At 37.3% G+C, this 26,202-nt stretch overlaps 1 protein-coding gene across 2 annotated transcripts in view; it reads right to left on the bottom strand.

The window, feature by feature from the left end:
* Positions 1-13,499: 13,499 nt before the first annotated feature.
* Positions 13,500-26,202, bottom strand: part of LOC118745957 (ubiquitin carboxyl-terminal hydrolase 47-like) — a 48,859-nt gene continuing 36,156 nt past the window's right edge. The window contains exons 2-10 of one of the 2 annotated variants that reach the window (XM_036479637.1): positions 21,496-21,710; positions 19,937-21,426; positions 19,389-19,872; positions 15,819-16,766; positions 14,743-15,735; positions 14,554-14,680; positions 14,418-14,488; positions 14,211-14,344; positions 13,500-14,134 (exon numbers count right to left, since the gene is read on the bottom strand). In XM_036479637.1, coding sequence (XP_036335530.1) covers positions 13,897-14,134; positions 14,211-14,344; positions 14,418-14,488; positions 14,554-14,680; positions 14,743-15,735; positions 15,819-16,766; positions 19,389-19,872; positions 19,937-21,426; positions 21,496-21,710 — 4,700 coding nt within the window. In that variant the 3' untranslated portion in view covers positions 13,500-13,896. The remainder of the gene's footprint in view (positions 14,135-14,210; positions 14,345-14,417; positions 14,489-14,553; positions 14,681-14,742; positions 15,736-15,818; positions 16,767-19,388; positions 19,873-19,936; positions 21,427-21,495; positions 21,711-26,202) is intronic. The other variant, XM_036479638.1, reaches the window with a different exon arrangement.

The following is a 26,202-nucleotide window of genomic DNA, read 5'->3' as shown; positions in this document are numbered from 1 at the left end:
TAAAGGTGAGGACGTACATAGATAAAGAAAAGGATAAAGGCCAAGGTAAAAATAAACACAAAAACAAAGTTGAGTAAAGATAAAGGCAAACATGAAGACCAAGGTAAATTTAAACACTTTACTTATATGTATAAGTGCAAAGGTGAAGGGGATTATGTATATGAAGAATATGATAAACATAAAAATAAAAACAAAGATAAATATAAAGAAAAAGATGCGGATGAGGATACCGATAAAAGTATAGATGAAGATAGAGGAAGAAAGATTAAAATAAAGGTAGTTGTAGAGAAAAGGATATAGATAAAGGCACAGAGACTCAATCTCGGAACTATTTCGGGATTTTAGGGATTCTCGGGACTTATCGATATAATCGATATTTTGTTGGTTTTTTTATCGATTTTGTTATCGAAATTTTTATCGATATTGTTATTGATTTTGCTATCGATATTTTTGGAACTTATCGATATAATAATCGATATTTTTATCGCATTTGTTATCTCTTTATTATCGATTTTGTTATCGATTTTATTATCGATTTTGTTATCGATATTTTTATCGATTTTGTTATCGATATTTTTATAGGTTTTGTTATCGATATTTTTATCGATTTTGTTATCGATTTTGCTAACGATTTTGTTATCGATATTTTTATAGATTTTGTTATCGATATTTTCAGAACTTATCGATATAATGATCGATTTTGTTATTTATTTTGCTATCGATATTTTCACTTATCGCTATAATGATCGATATTTTTATCGATTTTGTTATCGGTTTTGTTATCGATATTTTTATCGATTTTGTTATCGATACTTTCGGAACTTATCGATATAATGATCGATTTTATTATAGATTATTTATCGATTTTGTTATCGATATTTTTATCGATTTTGATATCGATATTTTTTTTCAATAAATATCTTTTCTGTTCAAAATTTCAAATCTTTAAATCTCAGTAAGCTGTAGAAAAAAACAATGGTATAAAATAAAAATAAAAATAGGGCTTTCGCTTATATTCTCATTGAGTTCTTTTCACTTAGAAGTATGTAAATTTGTAAAATTTTGGAAAAACCCTTTTTTTCTTAGTGTGTGATTTCGTTTTTGACTTGGATATGCTCTTAACCATACCACGTATTCTACGTTTAAATATAGCGGCTGTATCTCCGATACAGCCTGCAGACCAAGACGAAGGCGCTGGACTGTTCCTTTTTTTTTACGACGGTGCTATTACTTTCTTTCATACTAGAACTTTTTTGAATTTTTGTACAAAGTAAGAAATTTGGATTTACATAGTGTACAACTGTATACATAATAATAATATGAATAGATTGGCGCTTACACAACATGTTAGTATTTAGCCGAGCTTCTTCTCCGATTTGGGGCGTGCGCCTTGATGTCGTCACACAAAGGGGAGAGATCTACAGTTTTACGCCGACTGCCGACATGGCAGAAATACACTCGGAGGTTTGCCATTGCCTGCCGAGTGGCGACCGCTGTTAAGAAAAAAACTTTTTTCTATTTTTTTTTTTTGCGATGTTGCTTTGACCAGGACTTGAACCCAGGCCGTGCGGAGTGGTAGCACGCACTGCTTACCACTACACCACAGCGGCCGCCATAACTGTACACTTAATACCAGGAACTTCTTAATTTTATTAGAAAAATTTTTCAAAAAATGCCGTCCTGTAAAAACTTCTTTTATTTTCAATTGGAGATACTGCGAGTCGCATTGAGCGTTATGCATACAAGTTAATTGTTAAGCAGTTGAAAATAGAAGAATCTGCTCAGCCACTCAAGTGATGTTAGCACTAATAAGAAAATTAAAATGTGCATACATTCTTAAAGGAAACTTTAACCCATTTTCTTACATGTTTTTGAAGAAAATTTATTCGTGTTTAACTTAACGTGAATTTAAAGAGAAACGTGAAGACTTTCAGAATTAGCATAAAGCACTTTCAGCCTTGCATAAAAAAAAGTAAATCAATGGTTTAAGTTTACCAAAGAAGTAAGTTACGAAGGGGTAAAATTAAGTTAAGAAGCTTAGACTGTCTTCGAACTCTATATGTATGTATATAAGTATATCTATGTGCTAATATGCGTGAGTTTGTATATCGTGGGAAAGTGTACTTTTTTTCACTCAATTCTTTATGCACAGACATGCCAGGAAATTTCATGAAAAGTTTTTGGCGATTTACGTTGAACGGCAACAGAATTTAGATTTGCACTCAAATTCAGCGAGCCACTTAAGCAAGGCAATCTGACACAATTACGTACATACACGCGCATATCTATGTATGTATATGTTTGTATGTGCATTAAACTGGTCCAAAAATGCATGTGGGGAGGGGATTTAATGTCGGATTTTTTATGCTCTCACCCCCTAGGGTTGTTCTTTATCGAAAAAAAAAATATTCCTATTTTTGTATTTTGAAATAAACAAATATTTAGAAGTCGCTCAAAGTTGCCCATGTATTTTATATGGGAAAAAACAACTTTTGGTAGAAATGGTAGGTATATATATAATTCTTTAAAATCAATATTTTTCGATCGGTAAACTCTGTTTCTCTTCAGGAGATTCCCGATAATAATTCTCAATTATTTATTAGCCATTTTTTCATAGTAACTATATTTTATAGGTCTACCAAGACCCACAGAAAATGCAATGGGGGGATAAATTAAAACATTTTAGTGTTAAAAAATTGTTGAATAAACAATTGGGTATCAATATTGAAAGTCTCCTGAAGAGAACCAGAGTTTTTCGATCGAAAAATATTGATTTTCAAGAGCTCTATACCATTTCTACGAAAAGTTGTTTTTCCCCATACGAAATAAATGAAAAACTTTGAGCGCTTTGAGCGACCTGTAAATATGTTTTTTTTTTTTTTTTCAAAACAAAAAATATGGCTATATTTTTTCGTATAAAACAATCCTAGGGGGAGAGAGCATTAAAATTCCGACTTTTCTTATTTTGGACCACCCTAATGTACATACATATGTATGTCTTCATATTCAAGTATTTACATAACTGCTATAAGCTTTTGAACGTCAACCAATGTACTTCTGGTTTGGTTTCTGTAAGTTGTTGGTGAATTCCCAATGCCACATTGGCCACATGGAGCGAATCTGGCTTCCGATAATTCACTTTGTCTGGCTCCGTTTACTTGGAATAATGTCAATACTTCAAGAAATTTGGATATAATATACATGGTTTTCGGAGGAAGGCTTCCTAGATACTTAAGGACATATTATCTTGGTAAATTCTAATTAGGACATGATGTACAAAACTTGACCGTTTTCCAGATAATTGACTTTAAAGATTGTTTTGAAAAATATTTCTTTTGCGTATGTCCACTTTTCATGAGGCGTTAAGCGTCGTGAAAATTTATTTAAGGAAAACAATGCAAATTTTTTCCTTTGACTTTCTTTAATAAAACACATTACACTTAGAACGCAAAACGAAGGAATTTTGAAAGAATAAAGAGAGGCAAAGTCGTGGTGGAACAACCTGTAATATCATCACCTGCCGTTTGTCCGAGCAATGCTGATTGCTTTTATTCACGCTTGGGCTTCATTTTCTGGAAAACGACAATCATTTAAAGAAGTCAATTCACGACTCATCTATCTTTCCTATTATTTTTCGGATAAGTACACTGTTCGCAATTATTTCAACCACGTGTCCCTTCTCACAACCACTACAATTATGGAGAACATACAAGGATCACATGGCCGAAGGTATTTTGTACAAAAAACATCATGAAGCACTGAATCATGGCTTGGATTTCACAAAGCAATATGCAATGCAGCGCTTATCTTATTTGAAGATTTTGTCTGGCAATGAACGACAGAGAACAGTTCAGTGAGAACTCATACAACAGAAATGACTTAAACCTTTTCGCACTATTAATCCGTTTTAAATTTGCGCGATTTACGAATAAACCTAAGCAGATTTTCGGGTGTCAAAAAGCTCAGGTGTTCGTCTCTCAAGACATCTTGCAAAGCCGGGGCAAAAGCTCAAAAAGTGTGCCACCGTCTCATCCTCTTAAAGGCACGATGGGCAAATGGAGTTGTAATTTACGCCTACCACACTCAGGTGTTTGTGCCACGTGAAGTGACCAGCCAGCAGTCCAACAAGCTGTCTGCAGTCCTGTCTGCTCAGTGAGAGTAAACATAGACAGAGAGTAGACATTCTTCTCAGATTGAAGGCAACATGAGTTTTGGCCACCTGCAGCCCTTCGATGCCGCCCAGTCATTCCTGAGCGAAGTATTCACCCAGTTTCTGATCGTATCTTCAATGACCGAAGGTGGGGAGTGCTATAACTGGTTGCAAACCGAGGAATTCCTGGTCTGAGCCAAATCTGTCCAAATTGTCAGATGTCTCATTACCCGGTACTCCCGAGTGACCTGGCACCCAGAGTAAAATAAGCTCGTTGTCGGTAAATACATCATTTATTCGACACTTGCATTGCCGAACTAGTTTGGAAGTAATTAGAGGGCTGGGCAATGTCTTAAGTGCAGCTTGGTTGTCACTGCAGACTCGTAAATTCCTTCTCCTCCACCGATTTTTCACCACGTAGTCCATGGCCTGGAGGATTGCAAATACCGGGCTCAGTGCTGGAATTAAACCAGCATTCAGCCTCAGGGAACTCAACATTATATAATCTCTTCAACAAAGGAAATTGGACACACACATATAGGTGGATTAAGATATAGAATATTTTTTAGAGTGTTACCTCCTTTTCAAAATCTAAAATCAATATTTAGTAAGTTCAATTAAATATTACAGTGACGTGGGGAAAGGGTTTAAAAAACGATTTGTTTCAAAAGTATTTTTGATGAAAGTTGCTACCTGCGCAGAAGAGTTATAGTCAATTTGATGTGCAAGTTAGATCAAACCATTTATTATGGGTATCAAATAAGAGTGGTTAAAAAAAAATTCTTTTTTCTCAAATTTTTTAAAATAATCGACCAAGGCCTTTTTGAGAAAATGCACTTTTAGTGTTTTTTTTTTCATTTATCATGCACACATGTAAAGCCTTATTAATAACACTTTGTCACGCCGCGATGTCTGAATTTGGCATCCCCTCGAAACTCATACGGCTGTGCAGAATGACGTTGAGCAAAACCACCAGCTCCGTCAGAATTGGGAAAGACCCCTCGGAGCCGTTTGCTACCAAACGGGGGTTCAGACAGGGCGACTCCTTTTCATGTGATTTCTTTAGTCTGATGTTGGAGTAGATAATAAGAGCTGCAGAACTGGACCGCTCAGGAAAATTTTTAACAAGAGCCGATGACATCGACATCATCGATAACAAGAACCGAGAAGTCTGTTCTGCCTTTTCCAAGTTGGATAAGGAAGCAAAGCGAATGGGTCTGGAGGTCAACGAGAACAAGACGAAGTATGTATCTGCTGTCATCAAACAAACAGTCAGAATACTGCAGACGATGGAACTATGAGCTGTATGAGCTTTACAACGGTATGGACATAGTGCAGCGAATTAAAATACAGCAGCTCCGCTGGCTTGGCCATGTCGTTCGAATGGACACCGACGCTCAAGCTCTGAAATTATTCAACTCGGAACTCGCTGGCGGTAGCAGAGGAAGAGGAAGGCCCCGCACTGCGATGGAAAGGCCTTATCGGACTTGGCTTGACTAGACATTTCCAATTGGCGTTAGTTGACACAGAAAACAACGACTAGCGTGCTTTGTTGAATTCGGCCAAAATCGCTTAGGCGGTTATAGCGCCAAATAAGAAGAAGAAGACAGAGAAAATACATTTTCATATAGCTGAAGTGGTAGGTTAATCAAGCAGAAAAATGTGCATGCTCAGAATTTTGAATTGACGCTAAAAATCTGGACTTAAAGTTTATACTTACTCGTAACTTTATATATGTTTACCTGATGAAAAAGTTTTAGATGTCATTCAAAGGAATACATCTTCCTTCTTACAAAGATGTATAAATTGTTAATTCATCTTAATAAAGACCGAAGGAAGAGTATAGAATATACGGAAAATTTTATTTTTTTATTTTTTTTACTTTGAATAATAACCTGGGTTCAAACCCTGGTCAAAGCAACATCGCATATAGAAAAAAGGTTTCTTCTTAACAGCGGTCGCCTCTCGGCAGGCAATGCTTCTCATAAAAATACAATCGCCGTTCGGAGACGGCGTAAAACTAGTAGGTCCCTTCGATTTGTGTGACAACATCAAGGCGCACGCCTCAAATCGAAGGAGAAGCTCGGCCAAACACTAACATATCTATTATTATATTAATAATAGTTTTTTTACTAGTATATATGTATGTAAATCAATATTTAGAAAGAAACTGTAATCAAAAATATAACCTTAAGCAAAAGCAGATGTATGTACATATGTATGTATGTATATTGGTTATGAGACAAAATAGATATGTAGTATGTAACGTAATCACTTCCTTTTTCCAATATAAATTGTTATAAGGCCAGAAAATAACAAAAGCAATTGATACAAATAGTAAAATAGTGAAATGTTATAGTAGTTCTTAGCATTTTTAAATTCTTAACGCTAGCATGCGTATTTAATCAAAAGACTTATGTACATGAATTTAATTAAAATAATCTTGAAATCAAATTTATGAGCTTATTTAAACTTAAATTGGTTGCACAATTTGTTGGCCAAGACTGAATGTCGCCCATATAAAGATCATATTTTATAACCACAAACACACTTAAATATTTACATCAACTTTTGTGTTTACTATGCAATGCTTTTGCTATGTTCCTCATACGCCCACAAACATGGATATAGTATGTATAGTATACATTGTATACATATGTATGTACAAATGCACTCACATAAATAAGTATGTATACATATGTACATAAGAAATGTGAAAAGCATGAGTGGGCAATATTATGAAAAAGTGTCATAAATTATCCCACTTACAACCACATACATACATAGATCAAAAGTCATGAAAGAAATCTGATTTATCGGCTGGCATTTAAAAAATTTCATTTGGTTTGCTAAACCAATTTAACTGTTATTTGAGACAAAGCAAAAAATGGCCAATGACTAGAAGGAAAAATGTAGAGAGTAAAGGAAAAACCAAAGTCGAGCAACACATGGCGGAAGTTCAAAGCAGCTGCACTACAGACAGCATTAAAAAAAAATTCGCAAGGGACATAACGCGCACTTTCTGCGAAAGCGCATTAACTATAAATTCTACGTTTATCAGAAAATGCAAAGATCGATAGATAGTTTTCAATACATGCAATTCATAAGAGCAAAGGAGACTATAATGTAGATTTTTTGAACAACGAAAAACAAATTTTTGCTTCCGCGTTTTCTTGAATGCAGACGATTCACATTTTTAGCGCAAAATATCATAATTTTGAATTAATGCACATTTGAAGAACGTGTGCGATATGTATGTACATACATAAACAATGACTTTGGAACTTAAAATAAACAACAAATTGAAGTAAGCTATTGCTGCTGAATAGAGGACTATTTGTAATAAAATCTCAAATAAAGCCATGAGAAATCACTATCAGAAAGTTTTGGCACAGAAAAAGATATACTTGTGTGTACATAGTACATATATACAACTTAACGCGCAAAGCCTTTTCAACAATGTATTGGAGGCAACATATTAAATGTCCTCTTCTCTTCCACCATATTTATGTATGTTTGGGTTTTATTTACTCATGCAATATTTTTGCAAATTTGTGACAGCATCTACATACATACTTGTTTTGTCATATTTTCAGATGGGATTGGTCAACGGCTGGGGTTTGGATTTAACCTTCACTTTCATTAAGATTTTTTTGCACGGGTGCTCCTCGATAGATAAATACCTGTTCCATTCCTTTGGTATGCGGCTTTTTATGCAGGAAAACAAATATACATTGGACTGCATCACCAAAAAAAATTTATTATATTTAAAGATGTCCACCAAAATATTTCAGAAAAATATTAGGATTAGATAAGTGAGCTGGACCGATTGGAAAATACCCCCAAAAATGGAGTTTTTTATGAATAAAAACAGTTTCTTAAAGGATTTTTTGGAAAAAATCTCCTCAGATGACAAAACGGTTCAAGCTTTAAAAACCTGCATAAAAATATTCACAATTTTTTTTTAACAGAATAATAATAATAAGATTTTTGATGCTGTTTCTTAACTTTGAAACTGGGCCAAACCTTTACCGCTATAGACTTGTGAGGTATCAATGTCAATGGAAAGGTATTTTCGCACCCTTTTTATTTCTTTGCAAAAAAATTCATTCGCGTCCCAATTTTTTCTTTATCAAATACCAACACATCTTAATTCAACATGAAATGTGGCTCGTTTGTCTTACCTTTCTCTTTCTTGCCTCAATTGAGCTTATTTGCAGATTAATAAAAATGGTGAGAAAATACCTTTCAGTTATTCAATATTTGTATGCAAATTTTTTAAGCTTAAACTGTTTTGTTACCTAAGGTGATTTTTTTGCAAAAAATACTTCAAAAATTTTATTCACAAAAAACTTAATTTTTGGAGGTATTTTCAAATCGATCCAGCTCACGTAAATCTTAATATATTTCCGAAATATTTCGGTGAAGGTCTTAAAATATAATAGATTTTATAATTCCGGTGGAAAAACAGTACGGTTTTTTTTTTTGTTTTTGTATGGGGAGTGATGCAGTCTAATATACATAATAATAATAATAATAGATTGGCGCTTACACATATGTTAGTGTTTGGCCGAGCTTCTCCTCCGACTGATGTTGTCACACAAAGCGGAGGGACCTACAGCTTTACGCCGACTCCTAACGGCGATTGTATTTTTATGAGAAGCTATTTTTCATGGTAGAAATACACTCAGAGGTTTGCCATTGCCTGCCGAGGGACGACCGCTGTTATGAAAAAAACCTTTTTCTATATACATACATATGGGCAAATTTCCGGAACCTTACGATTCAACGTTAAAAATGTGAATTTTTAAATTGCACGCACAAACATAAATTATACATACATACATCGAATGGTTTGAAATCCATTGAGGAAACAATAAATTCTTGTAAGACTCATTTTTCGTAAATGCTTAAGGAGTTATAAGTGAAAAACTGTAATTTTCGAAAATTCAAACTTAGCCATATTTCTAGAGGGCGTGGCTTTTGTCGGATTTCAAAAATTTAGAAGACGGTATTTAAGAAGGTTAGCCGCATTGTGTGTACTAAATTTGGTAGAGATTGGTTAAGTGACTTTATGTGTTTTATGTATTTGGCATTTTCAAATAGCTATATTAAGAATGTTATCTACCCAATACGCATAATTCCACACTGCTTTGTTTTAGTCTGTCAGCGTGCAATCAAAAAAAGGGCAAATTTGAAGTCATATATTTTCTATATTTTTACAGGCACGTACCTGTAAAATGCTTTATTTTTTTACACCGAGCGACAGTAAATTTTGCACTCAGAAAATTTATATATTCGTGAAACTATGGGTAAATTATGGTAAAACTGCGTACTTAGTTTTTCTCCTCTTCAGAATTTTTTTAAAAGGCTTTGAAATTTATTAATAATGTTATTCTACATTGAACTGATTTTTTTTAAATATTAAATTGATCTTGATCTTGATCTTGATTAAATTTTTTTTTTTCATTTAATACCCAAAATCGATACTTCTATAGTCGAGGATATCACATATAAATTTTGGTCCCGATCGGAGTCGGTTATGACATCTTCACAGGGTGTTCTGAACTTTGACCCCTGTGCGACACCCTCTCCAATCAGGACCAAAATTTATATGTGATATCTTCGGCTATAGTAGCATCTAGAGCTGGGATATTGTCGATAGTACCGCCATTCGATAGTTTTCGAAACGATAGTTGAAAAAATCGATAGTATCGATATTACTATCGTCGTGAAAGGTATTGAATTGAAACGCTCAATTGCTTGAAAATTAAATCATTAATAAATTTATAAATTTTGTACTTTGTGAATTAAAGAGATTGAATGCATCAAAAAGAACTTCTTATAATAATAAAATAAACTATTTGTTTTTGTTATTTTTTTGGCCTTTTTGGCCAAATGAAAATTTATTGTGGAAAAGCAACAATAATTTGAAAAAATGGTAGAAGTGATAGCTATTTCGGAAATCAACAACCACATGATCAAGTGAATTGCAGCGGAATAGCTGCGCTTGATTGTGTTGGCATAACAAAAATGAAAATAGTGGAAAAAAGCAAACGATAATTTACAAGGCGTACTTAGCACGAAATAGCTATCACTTCTGCCATTTTTTCAAATTATTGTTGCTTTTCCACAATAAATTTTCATTAAAAAACGGCCTCGAGCTCAATAAAAATTGTTGAATAATAAAATAAACTTATTAATTTATTTGTCTGAAATATATATACTTATATGCATACACTTGGTTCCACTTGAATAGCAATCAAGTACTGGTCAAAATAATAGCACACAACATTTTTAGCAGTTTTGACTATTTTTTTGTTTGTTTAGTGTCTACTAATTTTTTATAAATGTTATACAAAACATAAAAAACTAAAAAAACCTTTAAAATTTCAAGCTTTTTAATTCGGATTTCTATAAGATTTTGTGTAAGCAGATTTATAACTTGTTAAATTTTTACTTTAACTCAGTGTAAGCTTATAGATCCTAAAAATTCCAATGACTTAAAATGTTTTTTACCGACTGTAGGAGTTGACGTAGGAGTTGAGGACTTAGGAAATCTGATGTAAAAATTTGCTTCCTACTTTTAAGGGCCACCCTAATGTACGTAGATAAGCTTCGTAACTTTGTTCGTTGAATGGAATCCACTCTTTTAAATTAATTTTCATTTGGACCACTCTGTGCATTAACAGTTTATCACAAATTAACTGTTATAAATAAACAAACATCGCCGTCCGTACAGATGCCGCCCTAAGCATTATGTTGAGCTGGTTTTTAACTTGACTGAAATACCAGAGAATGTTGTTGTAATTACATAACATTCCTTGTAAATACTTTTGCCGCCAAAAATGTTAATGTGGCAGCACAGGGCGTTAGAAATTCTTGAGATTCTAAAAACCAGGGACTTACATACATATAAACACATTTATATCTATATATATATTTATATGTATATATATATGTATACATTTAATAAAATTGTAACAGGCCGATTATATGTATATTATATATATAACCAGAGAAGGTAACAAAATTTAACAGTGCGCAGAATGCGAGAGGTTTAAAATTTACCAGGAATTTTATTTACTTGTAACAAAATTTTTGTAACCAACGCAGAATAGATCCGAGTATAAAGGAAAGTCGAGACTAATCTCGAAAACTACTGAACGTATTTGGACGAGATTTTCTCTGATATATTCTGTATCGATAGGAGAGTGGCCTTTGGTATATAGAATTTCTATAGGGTAGCCACCTGTCTAAGAAATTATAAGGTCCGCACCGTTCGTTGGATTAGAAAAAAAGTAGGTGTTAAATGAAAGCGATTGGCCCTAGATAAGCAAAAATTTTTTTTTTGAGCAAGGTTGCCACCTGTGAAGAAAATTACTATATTCAATCATTGTAAGCGAAGGTATCATTTCTGCATTGTCACTGCCAAACGAAAAGACTTAGGGCCGGTTACTCAATGTCTGGTTAACACTAATCTCCGGTAAAACATCGTTATCGACGTTACCGACTCCATGTTATATGCATGGAGCCGAACACGTCGATAATGATGTTTAAACGGAGATTAGTGTTAACCAGACATTGAGTAACCGGCCCTTAGATATGCAAAAATTTATTATTTTTTGATTAGAGTTGTATTAGCAGCGTGCCCTTTTAAAAAAGAAAAAAAAAAACGACAGCCGGTTATACGAACTGGAATGACTCGGATTTTAGCCATCGAGTCAAGCCCAGGCCGGAAATTTACTCCTGCTGCGTGTGCCAGAGAGTGCAACACCCTAATTCCACATCAGTCAAGTGTAGCTCCTATAGTGGGTGGAGTCATCTTCGAACTTGATCAGGCCTCAGGACTCATCGGCAATTCAGCGGTACACTGGAGTCCGCCTGAGCAACTCAATACAAACAGACTGCACCACAACACAACACAATAGACCACACCACACGCCGCCGCCAAAACTCCTGGTTCCTCCAACAATCTGCTCGGTATGTCAGACCAGAATATTCCGTAACGGGACATCGTTCAATTGCAACACCTGCCTTGGCTGGTGTCAGTTTAGGGCATATATATTTGGGACTATGCACCACGCGAGATTGGGCGAGGAGATTACGGTCTGTATGGGTCAGTATTGAATATTAATAGCTGCGGTCCAAGAGACGTAGATGCACAATAATTCAACACTGTTGAATTGCGCCGGTTACAATGTGCACCGTCGAGATTACGAGCGAAATAATGGTGGTGTCCCAGCGTTCATCACGCATCACACCGTGCAGTATCGTCTCATCGAAGCAGACATTGCCGAAGCGGCTGTCCTAGCTGGTGAGCGAAAATCCTCGCGTTAGAGATCTCAACACGGAAATTCGGTAACTTGTGAACGTACATGAGCAGAAGAAGTGGAAAGAGCATCTGAAGACTTGTAACTTAACCCCTGGTGTGAGCAAGCTTTTGTCAACCGTGAGGTCACTGCCCAACACGACAAAATCTTTTTCGGCGACCGCGCCTCGTCGGACCCTGAGCGATGCGCAAGCTACTTCAGCCGCCAATTTACGTTGCATCCTCCAGCCAAACGTCGAGTGACTAGAAGGCTGCCCGAACTGCCAATAACAAGTGCCCCTCTTGCTTTCGCAAGCGGTGAAGTTAAAACAAGAATCGAAAGCCTCCAAAGCTATAGGACCCGACGGAATATGCATGCTGATGCTGAAAAACTTGGGTCCTGCGGTAGGTCCTCAACCTGTCTATGACCACGTTCATCATTCCAGACATCTGGAAAATCCAGCAGTTTCATAGAGGCGCCTTCCCCATAGACAGACCTACATTGCAGGAGCATATCCTTAGTCGTTATAACAGCATACAAATTCCCCGAAGGGTTTTTGATATAAATATGGGTCGTTCCGGTTACGTAGACCCGATTGTCATCGGAACGTGCATATCCGTAAAGCATAGTCCTTGTTTCTTTTGTCAGCGTTGAGGTAGGTAATTATCCGAGGTTTTTTCTGGTCTTTTCATTGGTGTTTACGTTGCGCGAATACGCGTTAATATAACGGTGCACTTTCTCCAAACAAACGCCGCTCCTACTGGTGAAAAGGTGCTGCTGACTTCAGTGAGCTTTTTAGCCGAATAAGTCGGAGTGACCTTAACGAAACTCCCTCCCTTTCTGCGTTGACCCAAGGCCGCATTCGAATTTGTTACCGCATCTCGCATATGCGTTGCTCACGTTGCCCAGAATGTGCGAACGAGGGCAGGAAAATCGGAGTTGAGTAACGCCGTGCAACTGTAAATGCATACCCAGAAAAGCGACTATTCCCCCCTTTGGACTCATGCGTTAATCAGAAAAAATTTAAAACAAAGAACTTTGTTTAGTTATGCATGAAGCTTGTTTTTAAGATTCTTTATGATATAATTTCAGTATCTTATTTTATTTGTTGATGAAAATAAATGAATAAATTTTTTAACTGCAGAAAAAGATTCAAAGAAAATCGCGTTATCACTTTTTCTTAAGTGCCAACAATGGTGATGTTGATCATTCACTTGTCGGCAGTTGTTTGCATCAGTCCTCACATTACTCAATAATAATATGCATTATCGGGGCCTTTCAACTCCTTTGAAGGGCCCTCGCGCAAATATGGTCAGAAACCATCACCCATACTATAGCCGAACTGTTAATGCAGCCACTAAATATACCACGAATTGAATATACCCGGAAGATGTGTTGTTGTCATTATTATAAGTACTTTCTGTCCTATATCTGTTAATCCTCTGCCGATCTTGACGCTCCTACTACTGCTGATCCGGACGAAGACGATGTCGTTGTACTACTGTTGTTGTTCGATTGTGGCGAGTCAAGATATATTTTGAGGGCGCGCTCACGCCGCGGCGAGTAAAGCGACGTTGACATGCAACCCAGGCGATCAAGACGCAGCTTCTCGCGAGCGCTCAATTCGCGCCGTTCTTCAGTTGTTGGCTCCTTGGGTGCTTTGGTAACATCTCTGCAACGAGTGAAAATACGAATTTTTACAATGAGCTAAAAAGGCAAACGAACTAAGATGAATTTTCTATTCTTACTTGTAAAAATAAACATTTCCATTGACTGTTGTGGTTAGTGGATACTTGTCCAATGTGGCGGGTATCGAAAACCAACTAAGCGTGCTGTTGATACTCAACAGAGAAATGCTTGTACACGGAAAAGAACCATTTATCTATGTAAAAATATAAACGATTTTAGAGCGATAAAGATTAAATGCACTTTTTATATTAAATGTCTTTACTTACCTTACTATACGCTATATGTTCTTGTCGTATGTCAGTAATTTTGGCCAACTCCTCTCTTATTTCACTATTCTCTACAAAAAAAAAGGAAGATAAATGTTTGAGCCTTCAAATTATTTATGATTTATATTATTTTTACTTTCTAAAGTGATTTCCTGGAATTTTTCCAACTGCAGCTTATCCGCATACCAGCGCCGTACGAAAATGGTAAGACTATCTTCACCAACCTGCGGATTCACACCATCTTCACACTCTTGCACGAGGAACTGTATATAAAAAATGAATTAAGGAATAAGGTAAACATTAAATATGAGGCTACATTACTTACCTCCGCTGCCACCGATGAGCGCAGATCGGTACCCAATGTTTCATCATCACTCATAATTTTTATTGGGTTGCGTCCACCTTTCAGCCATAGACGACAATTGCTTAATGACAACGATTTGTATTTTGCGTCAATGCGATGCAACTTCGCTATCAGTTCCTTTTTCGCCTCACCCACCGTCATGCTAGCTTTGTACACCCATTCACATATGCAGGGCAATTTGCCGGTATCATTATCCAACTCAGACAGGCGCATAAATGAGATCTTCGCCTTGTGCTCGTCCGGTTGCAGCACTTTCCCCAGTTCAATGCTCAACGTTTCACCCATACTAACGAAAAGCACTGTCGACATCAGGTCGATGACCTCGTATTTGTGTTGCAGCTTAAAATAGTTCGATGGTACACCGATCAGAGATTCAACATGTCGCGTAAATGTGGACATTTTCATATGCGGATCCACTATGATTTTATACGAATGTGTTGGTTTACGCGCCAACTCCTCGTTGGGATCATTTGTGCTACTGCTGTGGATAGTTGATGAGATTGTGCTGGGATCGACTGCATTGAGTTTTTCCGCATAGAAAAATTGTGGCGCGCTGTTGCTGCGCGATTGAGAACTACTGTCCATTGTGTGATCGGGTGCCATTTGAAAGAGGTCGTGAATGCGTTTTAGCGAATTAGCTTTATTGTAAGCATCATCCTCGGGGCTGGATAAATAAGGCGAGTGACTGGTTGACGAAATTTGACTGTCGCCACCGTACCGATTGTGCATCGATTCGACAAGTGTACGGTCGCCGTCACTCAAACTGCTGTCTTCAGAGTTGGATTCTTGGCCAGTCAACGGGCAGGTGACGGGAGGGAGTGGCGATTCGCGTGCGCTGCCAGTGGGATGACAGTTCTTTTGCGAAAGAGTGGACGTGTTTTCTCCAATGGATGGATTAATTGCATGCATGACATTTGAGTTCATTTGCACTGCATCAACAACATCAGCGCTGACCTTTAAGATAAATATTTTTTTTTACTATTTCCTGACTTACCTCTTTACTCAACTAAAATATGAAAGCTTAACTATTGAAGTACCTCGATTGTAGGAGTCTCCAACGTTGGTATGCCCAAGATTTCCAAGGTGGTCGGGTCGGTATTGGGCACGTTAAGGAAAATATATGTTAAACCCCTAAACTGCTCTTGTGCGATTTCTTGCAAGTCTTCTTGTGTTATAACTTGTTGCTGCATTCCCTCCGCCGTATCACTGTTAGGTGGCGCAGAGTCTAGCGCTACAAAGGCGTCAGTCTTCACTGTGGCCAATAACAATTGGTTCTCGTTTAAATTAAGGCGTACCGCAATCGAGTGCAAAAGTGCCGAGTTGGCTTCTCTTGTGGGCGCATAGACAAGATGAGGGCCATCCAGGTGCATTTTCCAAACATTCACTATGTATACATTCCAAGTTACACCACCTGGTTTGTAAACCTCGAACTCCTGGCCTTCCACTTTTGTCTCCAGCAAAAATTCCAGTGGCCCATCTGTTTGCCGACGTAATTCTGTAAGTGATGGATCGATAATATGTTCCAGAGATTGGCAAATCTGTTCGCCCATATCATCGTATACTACGAGACGGCAACGCGACAAAGGTGCAAATTGCTCTATATTTAACAATTGATAGGCCGACTCCAGAACCGAGTTCACATTAAAGTTACTTACGTAAACTCGTGTTGATTTCATCTTTTTCAATTCAGGGTTATAGAAATTTACTCGTGGTTTCACCAATTCTTGCACCGATAAATCAGAGACGACAACTCCGTGGCGACCAGAGCTGCGTGTTACTCGTGTTTCTTCTTCCTGATGCAGTTTCGGCATCAAATGGTTAATATGCTCGGGAAAATCAGTAGCTTTGGTGGCTCGCTCGTTGCGCTGCGGATCAATTTGTCGGTACATTAACATATAAGCGTTTGTGCTTGAACTGTAAACGCTGGAATAGTAGGCACGACTGGATCCTCCACCAAAAGACTTTTCAATATCCTCCTCAGTAATCTATAATAAAAAGGAACACAAAAATGCTATACCATCAAACCGAAATTTAAAAAAAAAAAACAACTAGCATAAATTAACGTAGTGCTTACAAACGTGTATAGCAAAAATGTAAATAAATAATTTCACCGGAAATATTTCGCTATGAATAAAAGCGAACGGTCTTAAGGAGATCTCAGTGGATGATAGATAAGGGAAGCCAAAGCTAAGAGAGCAATTAAATGGCTAGGAAATCAAATCGCAAGAAGAACACCGTCCAGAGAAGAGCTTCTACTGTGCAAAATCCTGCATACGGCGAATTCCTGAAAAATTATTCCTCTGTCACAACCCTCTTTTTCTCCTGATAGCAGCTAGATAGCTACTTTGAATAATTTTATGGTGCAACCCCGACTTTTATAATTTATTCAACTTTAACTTGAGTGAGAAACTTTTGTTTTGTTCTTCTTCTTCTTATTTTGCGCTGTAGCCTGAGCGATTTTGGTCGAGTTCAACAAAGCATCTTTTTGGATCGCCTAAATATTGAGATAATGATTATATCTGAAACTCATTACACAGTAACACTTTTAGAATTAAAAGCTGCGTGTTTTATGAGATGAAACACACTCAAGGTAAGGCCCGAGATGGCACAGACATCCAGAATGAAGCTTTATGAGTTCATCCACAATACTGCATGGCCTCCTCGTTAGATCATATCAGATAAAGACCGAAGGCGAAGGGTAGAAATTTATGCATACTCTCTTGTACCGCGCACCAATGAGGCACTAGTGAATTCACTCGCTATCGGTAACCACCCCTAGCTACCCACCAGATTACCAGCAATGTGATTGCAACTTTTTGAGCAGATTTTTCTGAAATATTTCGGATACGTTGTTTTTTTAGCCCATTGAATTTTAGTATAGGAGCATGTAAGTTTGAAGTTGCTACCAATTACCATTAATTTTTGACATTTTTTTTTGGGAACGGTCTTTTCTTCCTCATACGGGGTGATACATTTAGACCTTAGTTTTTTTAATTTTAAGTAAAGCTCTTTAAACAGAACTGGATCTCGGGATCAAGGGCTTCCATTTCAGGCAACAAAAAGTCCGGTATCATTGTGAGGTAGCGCTCGCCATTGACGGTTATGTTTTGTCTGCGGTACACATTTGAATTAAATTATTTTTAAAAAGTAAATTTCAGACATTGTTGCACAGACGGATGGAAGGACGGACAGATAGACATGGCTTCATCGATTACCTTTTCATTCTGAGCATTTCGTTTTAAATATATGTACATTTGTATTTGCTATATCTACATATCTCGATTCCGTTGGGCCGCTACAAACAACCGTTATGCGGAAAAAGTTAATTTACCCTTACGCACAAGTTCGCTCGGCATTACAAATATTTTGTTTTAAAACATCGGCAACCCTCTTCAAACATATCCTTTATTTTAATCCAAGTTAAAACAGCGTTGCCAACCCAAAGTGATACTTTCTTGGATCAAAGCAATGACTGTTCAGCAAGGCATCTCTAAAAGGCTTACCCAAGATGGATGCTTGCCGTCTAGAAAGGTTTTTTCTATTTACAATTTACGCACTCGTGAAATATTTACTGGGTATCGTTGTTTGCAATGATACCCTATAAGTACGGTGACCATATTTATGGGAGCCGAATACGGGACAAAAGATAATTTTGCTAATTTTTTCTACAAAAACTTACGTATCTTTTTCATACAAAGTAAGTATGTTCGACCATTTTTTAAAACGAAAAGCAAATGAGCAGCACGTTATTATACTCAATTTTGAGGTACAAAACTGCAAACCACCATTTTTTTTCTAAAGATTCCAATTAAAAGAGTTTTGACGAAATATTGCAGAATTAATTTGTGTAGTTTTTTGCACGAAGTTAGAAATTCGGTATTTGAATAACTCAGTGAGAGCGGAGACGAGTATGTTTACATGTATGTATGTACTTATATAAAAAAAGATTTATTGGTGCAAAAATGGTGGATCGGCACTGTGGCTAATGGTAAAGTTCTTTCACCACCTCTGCAAGATTGTAAGCCATGCAGAGTCCGCAGAATGCTCCGGATGGTTATCCGGAGGATGCATCAGACTGAGCCGAGTATACTTTGAACTGCCATCAAATTATAACTTAAGAAAATTTTATTCCGTGGCAGTTGAGAAGGCTCGAGCCTAAACAGTGCCTATTATATGCTTTTTGTTAGGAAAAGAGCTTTACTTTCATAAAAAATAAAAAACATTAAATAAGCTAAGGAAAAATAGCCAAACCTTCCTATGTCGAGTCCTAAATTATATTTTGGTCACTGTATGTATTCCTCGAATCGAAACACAGGCATTCAGATTAGAAAATAATAACTGTTTATGGGGAAAATTACGATCATATACCAACCACACTTAAAACTCGTTCATAGGCATGCCATTTTAATGAGCTGTTAAGGCGTCAAAAACACCGAACACGGGACAAATACAGTACACTAAAAGAAATACAGAACATTTGGCGTCCCGTATAAAATAAATAAATTGCCAGGACAATGGGCCAAAAAAGAGGACCGTCCCGTATAATACAGGACGGATGGTCACCGTACCTATAAGCACCATATTAATTTTTCGTTATCAGTACTTACCGGCGATACAGTCTGATCATTAAAGCAATACCACTCATTGTTGTCGAACTCCTTTATATAAGCATAATAGTGTCCGCCTGAGGCGCTGCCTGAGTGTATCATTATAGCGAATAATTCATACAAATATGGTCCGGTGTTATGCTTTATGCGCTGCTCAACGCTGGCATTACTACTAGTCACACGGTGATCTGTGCTGGTGCTCATGTCGATGCCCTCATCATCATCATTCATATCATTTTCATGCTGGCTGGAGCTGGCAGTAGCGGTGCCGCTACAACATAAATCCTCCTCCATGGCGGAGCCACTATCTGTTGTACTGCAATCATCATTGGCGGCAATTGTGCCATTAGGCATGAAACTATTAGATGTAGCATTGCCGCCAGATAAACCCACAGTGGCGGATGCAGAAGTTGCAGGTGCGTGGCCTTCCTGATCAGCAGGATTTATGAAACTATTCAAATTTAGCGTTTGGGGGAAAGTTACTCTGCAATAAAATTGTACACAAATAACATATTATTGTTCTTTTTGAATAGCGGCACTGTACTTACTTATCATTCAATTTGATTCTATGCATAGTTTGATAGTCAAAGTCAAAACGTTTCAGATGCAGTGTCAGTATGTAAGGGAAGTTTTTGAATTTCAATCCCTTGTGAGCATCACATTTCTTATTGCACTTTTCACAGAAGTACTGATTATTGCCATCGAGCGTTTCTGGTTGTACGAAAGCACGCAATGCTTCTTCGATGCTACCATAGGCGACAGTGCTGCCAAAAGGACGAACCGGTAGTGGTATATCGAGGAAAGTGTCAGCGCGCGTTTTCTCCGTATTGCACTCCAGACACTTCACATAATCGATCATCTTTCCCTCATACAAGCTTGCAATCAGATTCATTTGCTTGGTATTTTTAAATTTGTGCTCCAGCGCGTCGAACATAACCCGACACAATTCTTGTATGTCGTGTTGTTGCCATGCTTCAGTTGAATCCCATCCAAAACTGCGCGTCAAGTCTGTTGTCTCTACAGCAGATTTCTTTGAAGTCTGCAGGTTGAGGAAGAGCTTCTGCAGTTGGTAGGGAATATTTTTCGCTTCGTTGTCATTGTCGAACTCCCAACGGTAGAGTGCATTACGGAATTCTGGCGTCATGAAGAGCGCCTGAAGTAGGCTGTTCAGGTAGCAAGTCATGGCCTGATTCACCAAACCCACATACCCATTCGCACCACCTGTATACATTGTAGACATTGTGGTCGATCCAGAGGCAGCACTCGTGGTAGTTGACGCAGAAGCCGATGTGGGTTGCAGCTTTTTACCCAAACGAGTGAAATCACGGTGAAGTGTCATCTGTTGATACATTTCCCCTTCTGTAAGTGGACCGTATTTGGGACTTCGTGGCGAAGTGTTGCGAATCTTGAGCAAACCATCACCACTATATGGCTCAGTCTCGGTGGGGCTTGCAGATGCACCAAGCGCCAAGTCGTCGTCAGATAAAAGCTCTGGATCGGAAAGTGGACTCAATTTCAATGAATGCGCCATGGTGGCGGTATTTGTTGTTCTTGTGCTGGCTATGACAGTCGCTGTATGCAGGGAAGAAGATAACTCATCTGTAGTGGTTGATGAAGCATCGCCAGCACCACTCAAATCAGTACAAATATTTTTTGTTACTAAACTCTCGTTGTGGTTGTTATTTGCTATGATATCAGCGCTATGCGCTGATATTTCGCTATCACCATTCATTGCGCTGTTGATAGAGGCGGCGGTGGAATCAACACCATTTGTAACAATTGAAGTTGTAGTGACTTTCTCGTCAGTTGTAGATGGGCTCTGTGCAGCTTTAATTGTTGCTGTGGATGCCTCCTTTGTGCTTAACTTGGACGATTTTGAAATGCATTTCTTTTTGGTCAATGGTTTTGCGAAATCAAAACGTTTCTTAACATTTCCATCCCAAACGCCTGGAGGCAGCAGAACAAGTACATTCTTTTCCTGTGGAGCAAAGCCGGGTATGGCGAAGAGGAGCTCTGATTTTCGCGCATTCAAGTGTATCTGAAAATGATATTTAAAAGGAAATTCGTACAAAATATACACTACATTGAAATTGTTGAACTTTCCTACCAGCGTATTTTCCGTCTCATTTGGCTGCAGAACCAAATCGTACAACTCGTAGGGATACTGTGTACTGATATTGCGAAATACCTTCTCGACGGTGTACTGTGAGCGCACTACAATATTTATTTTCTTTTGCTCTGACTTGGGCGTAAGATCATGCACTACGCACTGTGTGCTCTTTTCCTGCTCCAATTGGACCATATCGCTGCAGTCGGTATTATCTGCATTAAGAAGAACATACATTGTAGATGTGACAAAAGGTATTTCAACTTAAATGGTACATATGTACATATGTTTCTAATTGTGTACATATGTATGTATGTTTATTTTTATATACATATGTAATAAGAACTGTTTATGCTGAAAATGATTTGCCGTCAAAGTCGAGTTACCACAAAATTAAACTAGTTATACAAATGTGCGCACACACATACATACTATGTATAAGTTATGCATCGCATATGATATCGACGCCTTTGCGCGAAATTATCTCATGTGCTATATTATCGAAATTGAATTTTTGATGTAAATTTGTTCTACACCCCACAATGCATCACCTGGTAAAATATTGCAACTGAAATCTTTAGAGTTACACCGAAAATTTACTGTATATTTTATAGCATGTTACATTGCATTTTTTCTTGTGGGCGCAGTAAAGAAAAAAATTAAAAAAATTTATGTTTTTAAACGCGAAAAAACGCTCTCCTGTAAAATTTTGTTTCTGGCACATACGATAATTTCGCGCAAAGGGGTCGATAAAATGATTATGTTTGTATGTACTGTGGGGTGGTCCAAAAATGCATGTGGGAAAAGTAAAGTCGGAATTTTAATGCTCTAACCCCCTAGGATTGTTCCATACCGTAGACATATACCCTTATTTTTTTATTTTTGAGGTCGTTCAAAGTTGTCCATGTATTTTATATTGAATAAAAAATAACTTCGTAAAAATTATCTAGAATTCTTGAAAACCAATATTTTTCGATCGGAAAACTCTGTTTCTCTTCAGGATACTTCCAATTTCCCAATTGTTTACTTAACCATTTTTTCATAGTAACTATATTCTATAGGTCCGCCATAAACCCCAAAAAACGCAATAGGGGATCAATAAAAAAATCTTTAACATTAAAAAATGGTTGAATAAACATGAAGAGCATACCATTTCTACGAAAAATTGTTTTTTCCCCGTATAAAATACATCGAAACGTTGAGTGCTTCGAACGACTTGTAAATATTTTTTTGGTTTCAAAAAAAAAAAATAATAATATTTAGGGCTATATTTTTTCGATATAGAACAATTCTAGATGGTGAGAGCATTAAAATTCAACTTTACTTTTTTTTTGACTACCCTAATGCATAATACATACAACATACTTAATCCAGACTTTTGCATTCCCGCGCACTCTGGATAACATGAGCAACCCATGTGCAAAAGGCCTTGTATCACAGTATAAAGAGAAGGAGCTTCAGTGAAGCCACTTTGATATATTCGGTTTAAGAGCGTGCTAATTCCGCAGCTTCATCAGAAGGCCCTGTAGCAAACGGTCGTCTGTCTTGGAGTAATCGACCCGCGTTAAAAACGTGTACTAAAAAAAAACATCCCCAGATTATGGTTGTGCGCTGGGTTTGGGACCCGCCACGTAAAACCCCTTGCAATAAAAATAAAAATTGTGCCTAGGATGAGTCCCCTTCTTTTGACAACGACCACTGAGAGCGAATAAAGGAAATGGAATGTCTGGATCCTTAACGGCGAAAGTGACTCTGCCCGGCTGGTTGATGTCCTCGGTAGGACTAAGGACCGCCATTCGGGAACGTCTACTACGTCTGCAGTCTAAAGCAGCTTAAATCGCTGTCGGATTTGTGATGGGAGAGAGTCTTCGTTGCCGGGTACTGTCATTCTCGCCACAATCATCACCAAAGCGAGATTCTTAAACATCTCGTTTATACATACATATGTGTCCATGCCGACGGAAAGACCACTTCTATGAGCGCTTAAAGCGCACTTACAAGAATTGTCGAGGTCAGGTGCACGGCGATTTCAATACCAGGATGGGCAAGGAAGGGAGCTTTGATCCCAATGTCGAAATATTCAGCACCCACGACGACACGTCAGATAACACAACTTCGCTGTGGCTATTGCAGAAGGCTAAACTCATACCTGAGCAGAATAAACGAGGATGTTTCCAACCAATGCCCCGCATGCGGAGAGTCGCCACATGACGCACGACACCTATTCGCAGGCCCCCAGAACCCCACACAGCTAGCGCCCCTGTCCCTATGCACAAATCCCGTTGAAGTCGCGGACTTCCTAGGCCTCCCCTTAGCTGAAACAGGAGACAGCGTTGATGGACCTGACTAGGACTAAAAAAAAATTGATCTTTATTCTTTTTTTTTAATTCATAATTCATAAATCATTTTTTTATTAATTTCTTGTTAGTCACATGATTTAAGCCATTGGAGTGCATTCTTTTGCAGTACTTCTAATTTTTTTTTTTTGGGAACTGAGAACGCGTTCCGGTGTTGGTTTAGTTCTGCATGAGCACAAAAGATAACGCCAAAAAATGCGAATAAAACTTTCGGGAACGTTCTCAAGAAGAACAGAATGAGAACGAAAGTTTCGGGAACGTTTTCAATGAGAACCAATGTACTGAGAACATTTTCAAGAAGGATCAAATAGGAACAAAAGTCTGGGAAACGTTCTGCTAGAGAAAAAAACTAGCACAAAAGTTTTGAGAACTTAACGCTAAGAATGAGAGGAACGGCTGCGTGTTGAGATCAAAAATCGTTTCAGTGAAAACGATGACTGTTAATTCTAGGTCAGGAAAAATCTGGATCATTTAAAGTTCCAGATCGTTCATTATTTGGGTGATCTGCCCATTTCTGGCAATTTTTTCACTTTCTGTGCAAGAAAAGTTCGTGTCGTAAGTCTTTCGTTGACTTAGTTTTCATAATTATCTTTCAGTTCTTTTTTGATTAATTTTAATATTCAAACATTTCAATCTGATGGAACGCTATAAAAAAAAACTTTGTTCTCGCTTCCATTCTTCGTGGAGCGCTTAGAGAAGATTTGTTTCGGATTTTTTCTCTGTCAGAAAGTTCGTGAGACTTCAGCTCCTAAAACGTTCCTCCAGAGACTTTTAGACTTCATTTCCCTTAGAAATGTAGCCGAAAGTTCTCTGTGGGAACGTTCCATATGGTTTAGTTCTTATATAATTCCCGTGAGAAATTTTTTTCTAGTTTTTGTCGTATATGGTTCACAAATCTAGAGAAATTGCTAGGCTTAACCGGTAGCCGATTATTAAAAAAGTGTACCTTAAGTATAACACACCCTTGCCATCTTCATTCGCAGTATAAAGGCTGTTTTTCGTTTGCTGAATACCCCACGCCGTGGAACGCTTTCCGACAACAATTTCGCAAAATTGCTGTTGCTGAAAGCTGACGGAGACGCATAAATAAGTTTCAAGGAACATAGTTATTTTTTGTTTTGAAAACCTGTTCTCAGGCACTTTGTTATATTTGCATTTACATAATATTTATGTACATATTATACACATTATATTGTCAATTAGATGTATATCATGAACCAAAAATACAAGATCACCTAATCAAAGAAGCAAGAAAAAAGTATATTTCTGAGTGTTTTTGACATCTGCCTAAGAATGAAAACAAACAAAGAAAACGAAAAAGGCGCGGTGATTGAGTGCGATTAAATAGGTATTTATTATAAAATATACAAAGTGAAACTTGATGACAATTAGCAAAAAAAGTTCATAAAATATGGTTTTCATGATTGAAAGTGTTTTACAATCGCATATCATTACCACGGGTCGATTTTTTCAATGCCAACGTTCTGGCCACAAACGTGCACCCACTTTTCACGCAAATTTACGCCTTTTGGCAAACCAAACATACGCACAAACTTGTTCCGATCACACAGCACTTTATTTTATATCATAAATATGTAATAAACCAAAATTTATAATTAAAATCGCTGCAGAAAACATTCAATCGCTAAAAAAATCACTACGAAGAGGTAGAAGACGGTGTAAACAAAACCGAAAAACGTCAAAAACGCTACGAAAACTTTTTTCTGAAAATCGATTACAAATACAACGATGGCTGATTAGGTGATCTGTAGTCGTTGGTTCATGGATGTATATAATAAACAAAAATTTATTTCATTGAAAGTTTCTGGAATTCATTGACATTTTCTAAATATTTTTATACCACTGGAATTTTAATTAAGCTGTTTGTGTATTCATTTATTTTCTAAACAAATAAGTATTATAATTCTATCAAGATGTGCGCGCAAAGATTGCTTTCACCTCAGACTGCAAAAATGACTAATAAGTCATGAATAACAGAAAAGACTAATGACTCCAATTTAGCAGTCTTTAGTCAAACAGGTAATTGATTGGCTGCAGTTAAAAATTGTCAGTGAATGTGACCGCAACGATTTAAAGTCACGGTGACTGCATTCTTTAACACCTCTGATATCTACATATGTTCCGGATATAGATAGTACGAACAATATTTTTTATAAAATAAATAAAGAGTATTTAATGGCAAAGGCATGACTTTGAACAAATTGACGAAAAGAAAGAAAGCCAAAAACAAGAAAGTACAAAGCAATATTCAAAATGCATACAGACAGGCAGTGAGTGACACAGTAAACGCGGCAAGGAAATACTATCGGAAAAAAAAACAAAATATCAG

The sequence above is a fragment of the Rhagoletis pomonella genome, unplaced genomic scaffold (genome assembly GCF_013731165.1).
Source record: "Rhagoletis pomonella isolate Grant_MI unplaced genomic scaffold, Rhpom_1.0 Rhpom_scaffold_00010, whole genome shotgun sequence".
NCBI classification, from domain to species: domain Eukaryota; kingdom Metazoa; phylum Arthropoda; class Insecta; order Diptera; family Tephritidae; genus Rhagoletis; species Rhagoletis pomonella.
Note: the sequence above shows the minus strand (reverse complement) of the source record. Positions and strands in the feature narration are given on the sequence as shown.